Below are 11,380 nucleotides of genomic sequence, written 5' to 3'. Positions count from 1 at the left end.
TTTGTATAAATAAAATTGGCCCAGCAAAATATTAAAAAGATTGACAATTTAATTGATCTATGTAATAATGTAAATTGAATTGTTTGGAGAAGGATAATAGCTTGAAATAAGAATTTATAACATCTCTTGGGAAAAAATAAGCTATATAATATAAATAAATATTTTTTTCTTCTATCACAATTTATAAGCTCTTGCATATTTTTAATATGTTTAAAAGAGAAATTGGGGTAATTCATTTTTAGTGAGATAGCTGGATTGCGTGCCCCTATGCTTGACTGTTTGAGACGATATGAAACAAGCTCGATTTATCATTTGATGCAAGTCTAAGGAAGGATACATGGCGCAGTAAAAGGCTAAGCTTCCTAAAAAACTATCACCAGCTCCCTATAAATGAAAAAATAAAAGATTGTTATATATTTTGATGTGAAATAAAAAAAAAATTATCAATAAATCTGATTCGTTCAAGCGGAGTGGTATTTAGTGCTACCAAAATCACAGCATAAAGATAATAATTTCTGAAATATATGTCGCATGTGTTTTTCAAATTTTATCATAGCGTTTTAATCGTTTCGTTCCATATTTATATTATCTTGATTTTGTGGAAACAGCGCCAAATACCGCATAGTTAAATCGTGTCTATGTTATTATAAATGAGGCATAAATCAAATTTCCGATATCTAAATTTATCCACTAATTATTAATAAGCATTGTAAAAATATATATTGTATAAGCTAACAATTTTAACATTTATACAATATACAGAACTGGTAAAAATTTCACTTTTGAAAATTCAATGGTTTTATAAGCCTCCTTCTACCTCGGAGTCCGAGCCCAGGTAATTTTATTTTATATATTAAACTGGGAGATTCCTTGTGATTCGAATGTAATTAGAGTTTTATACTACAATTAACTGTTTGATTTCCCGAGAGAAACTATTTGTATATCAAATTATTTTGAGCAAAAAAACATGCTTTTTTATTCTGCTGCAGATATGTCCTATAAGTTTGTATATATTTTTTTAGAAAAGGAAGATTAAATATGTTTTCTAAAACTTTTTTAATGCAAAACTTTCATTTCATGTGAATATTATTTTTCAAGATGTCATTCTCTTAGTAGATAAGGATTAATTATCATTCGTTTGAAAAAAAATTTAAAACATGATTTTAAAATTAAATAATGATTTATTCCATTAATATGTATAATACAATTAGTCGATTAGTCTGAATAATACAATAATTAGATCCGAAAATTTGAATAACGTAACTTAATTGTGTGGATTCTCTCAGCTAGATGGTCCATGGGTGATATATATTTTTGTTTAAGATTACTAAGTTGCTCAATAATAATTATTTTTCCAATATATTTCAACTATATTAGTAATTAGAAACTATCAGTCTCTAAAAAAAAATTTATAAAGTAAAAAAGAGAATAAAGTCATTTTCATGATGGTAAAATTCTATCTATTGATATGGCTTTATTCTCTTTTTTCTATAAATTGTAATTAAATTCTTCTTTTTAAAAAGTTTCGGGAAATTAGAAAAAAAAATAAAGAGAAATTCTATTTATGTTGAAAGATGGGGATAATTTAACTTTTTTTAAATTAATTTTTTATAATATAAATTAATTCAGTTCCTCGGTGATTATGACTAGATTATCTTGTATGGTATGTCCTATGGATAATCAAACTTTCACTATTTTCTCTTATTAAAAATTAAACTATAGAAAATTGCATATTTTATACCGAAGTATCGATGGCATCCACCTTAGGGGCCACCACATGCCTTATATCCCATTTTCCATTTTTTAGATGTTCGCTACAAGAATAATTACCATTTTTGTCGCTAGCATTATCGGAATGATTGGAATTACGTTGACAAAGAAGGACACCCAATTGACCCAAGGTAAGGACTATGGCTTTAACCCTGGGTAGTCGATCCATGAGAGTTGACAAGGCCGATTTACAATGGTCTAAAAAACCCGGATCCAAATTCGATAATTGCAGTGTGCAATTTCCTGTTCCATTCATTTTAGGTATTTTTTATATATTTAGGATTAGAATTAGAGTGCCCCATAGAGTATTTTCTTATTTATTTGTCAGACTGGAAGTAAATTTATTAAATTCCGTTTTTCCATTAAAATTTACAACATTTTTTTTGTATAATAAATTTTATTTTACTAGTGCTTTAACCTCTATATCCACCAAAGTTTGAATTTTGGAACATCACTTTGGGGCTAAATAATTCTTTTGTTCTGTAATTTATCAATTTTAAAAAAGGTGTGGCGTGTCTCGCCATCTATTTCTTTCTAAAAATGCAAGCAAAAATTTTTTCAACTTATTTTGTAAAATCTTTAAGATTTTAAAGTTTTTCTAGATTTTATTTTCAATCATAAAAACTTTTTAAAAAAAAACAAGTTTAGACAAAATTTTATTCAAAAAAATTATATATTCTAGTAAACCAATCTTTAACTATAATTGATTAAAATATTAGCCTCAAAGGTATTCCCAGAAGATATGAGTAAAATATTATTATGTTCCTGATATATATATTATATATATATATAATATATTTTATATATATTTAAATTATTATTATTAAATGATTGATAGATGTCAATTATTATAAATATATATTTAGTTAGTAATAATATTGATTTTGTTGATATTGATTTTTATATCGGCGCGGAAGGTTTTGGTAATAACAAAAGAAAAACGAATGTTTTTGTATTGATGATTATTATTAATAAAAATTATAAAATTGATATATAAAAATTTATGGATTATATTTTATGAAAATAGAATAAAGAAATACCTAGAAATTAATAGAAAAAAATGCTAAATAGAATATATTTAAATTGAGAGATTAAATATATATCAAGAAATATTAAGAGATTAAATATATATTAAGAAATCTAAAATATAGAGTTATTTTAGAAATATAATAGAATAAAATTAAGAAATATTTTATTGGTGCAGTGGTACCAGGATACGTTAACACTTATTAGGGAAAAAAATAAGTTTGAGAAAAATATAAAAATTGAAATATTTAGAAAAAAAAAAAACAAGACGTGATAATAAAAAAAAATATGTGAACTGGAAATTTTTACATTTATATATTATCTTTGTCTTCCTTTCAACATCTCTTCTTCTTCAGTCTCCATATGAATATATTTCTTTTGTAAATCGATATTGTCATTCACTTTAATCACTGTTGAACCCATCTTAGTAGCCTTGTCACTGGTATTTTGCGTCTTAGCATAATATTTGTATTTATTCTCCATCAAGATATTTGATTCTCTCAAGTTTTTAGCTTGTATATTATTTGCTCTTTTAAACTTTCCTTCATAATTATGCGGAGGCCATGGTCTATTACCGTATTGGTTACTAGATTCAATTTCATTTGTTTTATTATAATTTACATATTTATCCCCCGATATTACATTTTTATTTTTTCCACAAAAATAACTGGTTGTAGGGACTTCCTCCGAGTCACTCACATAATCATTACACTCTTGTTTCATCAATACCTTAGTTGAATATGTAAATTATAATAAAACAAATGAAATTGAATCTAGTAACCAATACGGTAATAGACCATGGCCTCCGCATAATTATGAAGGAAAGTTTAAAAGAGCAAATAATATACAAGCTAAAAACTTGAGAGAATCAAATATCTTGATGGAGAATAAATACAAATATTATGCTAAGACGCAAAATACCAGTGACAAGGCTACTAAGATGGGTTCAACAGTGATTAAAGTGAATGACAATATCGATTTACAAAAGAAATATATTCATATGGAGACTGAAGAAGAAGAGATGTTGAAGGAAGACAAAGATAATATATAAATGTAAAAATTTCCAGTTCACATATTTTTTTTATTATCACGTCTTGTTTTTTTTGGGCGGTCGTGATATATATATTATATATATATATAATATATTTTATATATATATAATATATTTTATATATATTTAAATTATTATTATTAAATGATTGATAGATGTCAATTATTATAAATATATATTTAGTTAGTAATAATATTGATTTTGTTGATATTGATTTTTATATCGGCGCGGAAGGTTTTGGTAATAACAAAAGAAAAACGAATGTTTTTGTATTGATGATTATTATTAATAAAAATTATAAAATTGATATATAAAAATTTATGGATTATATTTTATGAAAATAGAATAAAGAAATACCTAGAAATTAATAGAAAAAAATACTAAATAGAATATATTTAAATTGAGAGATTAAATATATATCAAGAAATATTAAGAGATTAAATATATATTAAGAAATCTAAAATATAGAGTTATTTTAGAAATATAATAGAATAAAATTAAGAAATATTTTAGTTCCATTTTTCAAACATTGTTAAATAACGATATATAAATTTCAAATTTTAATTTGTAAAATTTTTTTGATATTGCCAGCATGAAATTCACTCGTTTAAAATAGCTTTAGAAACATATTGTATATTACCACCAGGCAATATAGGAGACGTAGCAGGCGAAGAAGGTAACGATCAAGATATCATCTGGGCAACAATTTAGATATCGATAAAATTGATAAATTAGTGAAGGTCAGACCATTTTTAGATATTATTGATCAAAATTTACAAAAATTTGGGATATTCAAAGAAAATTTAGGTTGGGTGAAAAAATGATCCCCTATTATGGAAACCAAACTATAAAAGATGTACATGCGAGGAAAGCCAGCAAAATTTGATGTATATATTTGGCTATCTTCATCTTGTGAATAACTTTTTGATTTTGATATTGATACTGGAAATGATAACAATGAAGCTTGTCCTTGTGGTAGTAGTAATTGACAGCTGTTACTTTTAATATTCAAGAACATGCACTATTCTTTGATAAAATTTTCACTTCCACAAATTTATGCAGAATACTAGGAGAAAAGGGTTTACGATGTACATGAACAATCCGAATAAATCGAACGAAAAATGTCATTATCAGTTTCAGAAGATCTTATAAAATCTTCAGTGATGAAAAGATTGCTCTGTGTTATTGGAATGATAGTCGTCCTATAGCAGTGGTGAGTAAATATGGAATATATCCACTAAATTAAGCAAAGGAGTTCTAAGCATAAGGTATATATTTATATCTATCAACCAAATATGATTACATAATAATAAAAATAAGGGAGGTATTGATACATTCAATAGATTTTTGAGCGATTAACGCCCCCAACTGCACAGCAAAAATGGGGGTGGTGCTTATTCGCGAACTTTCTTAATTCATGTGTTGTAGCCAATTGAAGAATATTTCTTTTGGTGAAAATGTCTCACTTTCTATTTGTAGTAATCGAATCGATTGTAATTGTCGTAAACGTATAAAATATAATTGACAATAAGAATATGTTGTATCAAATATGAAAATATTGTATCAAGTAAACAAAATAGGTATGTATTTTATATAATAATAATAATTGACAGCCCTTCACTTCTTCAACGTAATCACGACACCTTCCCCCTTAACAAACAATTACAATCGATTCAATTACTACAATTGGTGCCGAAACCCGGGACAACCCTTAATTAAATGATCATCCTTTCCACATCTAAAACATCTACGGAAACCTTCTATATTCCTTATCTCTGCCCCACTCCTGCAATTCTACTCATATGTCCCTCCTGCCTACACCTAAAACACCGTAATCCTTTCGCTACTCCCCTTCCACTACCTATACCTACTATCTCAGCACTCCTCTCCATTCTAAACCCCATACTACAACCACCTTCACAAACCTTTCTAATACTCAACTTACCTACCCATAAGCAATAGTAATACTACCAGTGCTAAAATATGTAACTGATTTATGGTATAATATATAAAATTTGAAATTGTTACCCCTACCTTTTAAAATAAAGAAATTAAAAATTTAATCAAATAAATCCTAAAAGACTGATTTGAAATAGAACAGCTGTTAAGATCAACAAGGTATAAATGATGTAACACATTAAAATCTAAATTAACCTGATACTTCTAAATATGCCCAGTTCCGGGTTTCGTGTACCAATTGTAGTAATCGATTCGATTGTAATTGTTTGTAAAGGGGGAAGATGTCGTGATGACGTTGAAGAAGTGAAGGACTGCCAATTATTATTATTATTATATAAAATACATAGATACCGATTTTGTTTACTTGATACAATATATTCATATTTGATACAACATATTCTTATTGTCAATTATATTTGATACGTTTACAATTACAATCGATTACTACAATTGGTACACGAAACCCGGGACCTGGGCATATTTAGAAGTATCAGGTTAATTTAGATTTTAATGTATTACATCATTTATACCTTGTTGATCTTAACAGCTGTTCTATTGTTTTCAAATCAGTCTTTTAGGATTTATTTGATTAAATTTTTAATTTCTTTATTATAAAAGGTAGGAGTAACAATGGCAAAATTTATATATTATACCATTAATCAGTTACATATTTTAGCACTGGTGGTATTACTAGTGCTTATAATAGTGTATTATATAGGGTTTTGGGTAGGTAAGTTGAGTATTAGAAAGGTTTGTGAAGGTGGTTGTAGTATGGGGTTTAGAATGGAGAGGAGTGCTGAGATAGTAGGTATAGGTAGTGGATGGGGAGAGCGAAAGGATTACGGTGTTTTAGGTGTGGGAGGAGGGACATATGAGTAGAGTATGCAGGAGTGGGGTAGAGATAAGGAATATAGAAGGTTTCTGTAGATGTTTTAGATGTGGAAAGGATGATCATTTATAGTAACATGGAAATAGATATATTCTTTAATCTTAATTTAAAAGAAATTATATTGGTAATTTGATGCAATACTGATTTTATTAGATTTCTGATTTAGTATAATAAAGATCATTTTTTTCCCAGGTTTTAATCGGAAATATAATTAAAGATTATATATGAATGTTTATAATAGAGAGGAAGAGGATATAAAAAAATTATTGTAATATTCATAGGTGAGATTAATAGTAATTATTTAAATAGATAGAAAAATTTTGGAGTCTTAAGTGGTAGTGGTGAGAATGAAATATTATTTTTCGGTGATTGGTATTTCAAATATATGTTAGTTTAATTCTTATCTATAATTAGTTGTCTAAAGATTATTGTTAATAGTATTCTTTGTATAAAAGTTAAGGAATAGTAAGTAAAAATGCAGCTGTTAAGTATTTTGTTTTTGATGTAAATTATAAGTAAAATTTCGAGATATATTTTTTAATAGAAATAGATTAAATGTTGTGTATTAATTTAAAAGGGAAATGTGGTGGGTATAGGAAGATTAATTATTTCTTATAAGATATAAGATGATTTTATGATAATTTTGATTAGTGTTATATTATTTTTAACGAAATGGAAAATAAAATATATTACATGTTATTTGAAAGTTAATTTTTTTGGTAAATAATGGGGATTATTTTATTTTTTAATTAAGAATAATAAAAGGTCATAAAAATAAAAGTTAATTGTTGTAATAATATAAGTGTATGTGTTTAAATGTAATTTTTGTTTATTTTTGATTGGAATTGGAGATTTTGGAAATGTTGAAATTTAATGGTGTTAATGTTTGTTCGATTATTTATTTATTTTTGGAAAGGTTGTTAATTAAATTGTCTTTTGTAATTGTTGATGGTGATGAAGAAGAATTAAGGAATGGATGATTGTATATATAATTTAATATTAGTATATTTAATGTAAAAAGAAATAATATATAATTAATGTTTATGAGTGATTTAAAATATATATATATTACTAGACAATTTATTTGGTGGTAACCGATTATAATATGGTGTTTTTAATTATTATTTTTTTGGAATGAGTGCTGTAGATAAATGATTATATATTTAGATAGTATTTTTGAAAGCAATGTTATATGTATTAAATAATGGTTATTGGTTTTGTAAAGATGTGGTTTTGTAAAAAAAAAGAAATTAAAAAGAAAAGAAAAAAAATTTTTTTAAAAAAGAAAAATTATGAAGTTTAAAAAAAAAGAAAAGATTAAAGAAAATTATGAAAATTAAAAAAGGAAAAGTTATAAAGATTAAAAAAAGAAAAAAGAATATCTTGGTGTTAGATAATTGATGGGTATTAAATGGTGAAATGAGGGGTGATTGGGAATGTTCAAATGGGGGGTGAAATGATCAATTGAGATTGGAGGATGAGTAATGAGGAAAGTACAATGATAATGATACAAATAAAGGATCAAATGGGATATGATGGAGAAGGTTGCGAATGAAACAAGATGGATAATGATATGGAGAACAATGGTGAATTAGATGTGGGTGATGAAGAATGGTAATGGGCAAATGATTAACAATGGTAATGGTCAAATGGGGATTTGAGGATGATGATGGAGGGATGGAGAAGGTTGCGAAGAAACAAGATGGATAATGATATGGAGAACAATGATGAATTAGATGTGGGTGATGAAGAATGGTAATGGGCAAATGATTAATAATGGTAATGGTCAAATGGGGATTTGGGAATGTTGATGAATGATGGCAGATGGGATTTAGCAATGGTCTAATTTGATTTGTCAATGGTCTAATTTGATTTGTAATGGTCTAATTTGATTTGCAATGGTCTAATTTAATTTGAAATGGTCTAATTTGATTTGGGGATGATGATGAAGGGTAATGCAATGAGCTAGTTTGATTTGGGAAATGATGAAGAATGGTAATGGTCAAATAATTAGAGATGGTAATGGAATTGATAATGGGCAAATGATTAACATAAATAATGGTCAAATGGGGATTTGAGAATGATGATGAATGATGGGTAATATTCGAATGGGATTTAGCAATGATATGGGATTGGGATGATGATGAATGGTAATGGGCAAATGGGAGGCAGATGCGATTTGGTACGTTTACGACAAATACAATCGATTAGATTACTACAATTGGTGCCGAAATTCCAATGTACTCCGGCATCATACCATTCCATTCATTCGACCAAATCTCATTTGCCTCCCATTTGACCCTACTTCGACATCATACCATTCCATTCATTCAACCAAATCCCATCTGTCTCCAATTTGCCCATTACCATTCATCATCATCCGTATCAAATATAATTGACAATAAGAATATGTTGTATTAAATATGAATATATTGTACCAAGTAAACAAAATCGGTATCTATGTATTTTATATAATAATAATGACAGCCCATCACTTCTTCAACGTCATCACGACACTATTCATAAAATTTATTGAGCGATTTTTTATTTGAATGCACCTGAAAAACGTTACCGCCTTGGCCCATCAAGAAGTTCAATTTATTTAATCCGAGAGGTATAAATGAGTCATAGGCCAATTAAAGTCAATGTCAAGGTCGTTGCAATTTATAAAATGCTCTAAATTATTTAACCAAAAAATAAACTCGTTACCTCCCAATGTTTGATTTTTAGAACATTCAAAAAATCATATAATTAATAAATTTGTTTTGAAATTTTGATAGATAAGTAAGTTATTATGAATGTATTAATTTTTAATTTTTATTAGGTCTTTAATACCTTGGTATTTTAAGGGGTTAATATATTTTTTTAATTAAAAAATTATATAGATCATTTCTAGATAAATTTTAATTAGAATATTGTAATTATTTGAATAATTGATTCAATTAGATTCGTCAATTATTTAAGTTATTTGAATCGATGAAAAAAAATCATTCAAATAATAGTATTACTTATGTGAAAGACAGTAATTGTTCAAAAATAGTACCATGGTTTGACAATATAAATACTGCATATAGGAGATAGGATAACTAATCATTACGCTCTTTCTTTTAACTGTTCTAAAAATTTCCGGTTTAAGGAACACAGTTATAAAAATGGTTAAAAGCTAAACACATTTTTTAAAACACCGCAGGCCCGAGACAAAGGATCACTAATTTTATAAAATCTACTGCCTAATTATTTTATTGATAAAATTCATCTTGGTGATTGGTAGACAAGGTCGAAAAAAAGTGCTATATTTTAAAAAAAATTTACCCAACCTTTATATGGCTCATCTGTAATTGTGAGCATCCCGATCTCAACTTCATTGAGGCAAACAATATCGCAATAATCAAATATTCCCGATTTGAACAATTCATCACGTTCGGAGGCCTTGATTGGTGAAGGATTAAATATAGTTAATGTATCGCTAAAATGATCTCTTGGTTCCTTTTCGTCATTGTCGTTGGAAATTTCTCTGACAAATTTATTTTATTTAAATCAGTTTGCAAATTTAAAAAATTTTGAGCAAAAAGATTAATTTTTGATTTCATCTTGAAGTTATTTTCAAAAAAATTTTGATTTCATCTTGCAAATTATTTATGTTGTGATAAATACAAAAATTTACTTATGAAAGATTCTTAGCATTTCTAGGTAAAATCTGACAAAAATTACCCTTCTTCAAAGATTTCTTTTCGAATTCTGATTTGAATAGAGGTCTACCTCCTTTTATGACGTTCATAAAAAATATATGCAAATTCTAACTTCGCTTTTTATTTAGATAATGAATGCTTTGATTCACCGATAATCAATCAAAATATAATTAAATTTTTTTTTGCATATCAACTAATATCCTAATTCATTGGGGTTCTTAAAAAAACTTAATATAATTTTTCTTTTAGATCACTTGACCTCCTGTATGGAATAATATTAGGAATAATAAAAGATCGATGATATCATATACGTTAATAATAATGGTATTGTTATTGCAAATTAATAATACTCTTCATAGTGACCGTAATATCCTTTGGCCCATTTCAGACTTTCCAACACAACCAGATCCGGCACCTCTCTTTGAGTGACCAGCACTTTGCATTTGATTTTACTCTTAACTATTTCACCATTTTCATTGATTTGGTACAAAATTCGATTCAAGATTTGAGGGCTCATAAGCCAATTAGCGCCGGGAATGACTATTATAAAATTTTGTCCTGTTTTTGTATGATATAAATAAAATGAATATAAATATATTTCAGGAAAATCCTGGCTAAGCCTATGCTCACACGACGATAAAATCTAGTTAAACTTGTCAAATTTAGGCAAAATAAATTGATATCATGTGCTTAAATAAGATCAATTGTTTTGTAATATTGTTATTATACCATGTTTGTCTATTGTTATACTGGCCAAGCCTGTTGAAGTATCCTTTGCTACTCCAACATAATCTTAAATTATGTTGATGAAAAAAAATATTAGACATGATTATATAGAAGAGAAATATGTATAAAATAAAATCTCTAAAAAATAATATTAACCTTTTTATGAGGTTAAAATTATACATAAAATTAAAAAAATATTATTAAAAAACATATTAAAAAATTTGAAAAAAAAGTTATTTCAGTAATTTATGAATACAACTTTATTATTAA

The 11,380-nt window shown here is 26.8% G+C and overlaps 1 protein-coding gene across 2 annotated transcripts in view; it reads right to left on the bottom strand.

The window, feature by feature from the left end:
• Positions 1–11,380, bottom strand: part of LOC135923717 (ribokinase-like) — a 33,954-nt gene continuing 22,574 nt past the window's right edge. For both annotated transcript variants that reach the window (XM_065458624.1, XM_065458625.1), the window contains exons 4-8: positions 11,114–11,176; positions 10,735–10,942; positions 10,013–10,209; positions 1,742–2,013; positions 1–384 (exon numbers count right to left, since the gene is read on the bottom strand). In XM_065458624.1, coding sequence (XP_065314696.1) covers positions 211–384; positions 1,742–2,013; positions 10,013–10,209; positions 10,735–10,942; positions 11,114–11,176 — 914 coding nt within the window. In that variant the 3' untranslated portion in view covers positions 1–210. The remainder of the gene's footprint in view (positions 385–1,741; positions 2,014–10,012; positions 10,210–10,734; positions 10,943–11,113; positions 11,177–11,380) is intronic.

This window comes from Gordionus sp. m RMFG-2023, chromosome 2, assembly GCF_954871325.1.
Source record: "Gordionus sp. m RMFG-2023 chromosome 2, tfGorSpeb1-WG-v2, whole genome shotgun sequence".
Classification (NCBI taxonomy): Eukaryota; Metazoa; Nematomorpha; class Gordioida; order Chordodea; family Parachordodidae; genus Gordionus; species Gordionus sp. m RMFG-2023.
The sequence above is the reverse complement of the archived record's forward strand: the minus strand, read 5'-3'. Positions and strand labels throughout refer to the sequence as shown.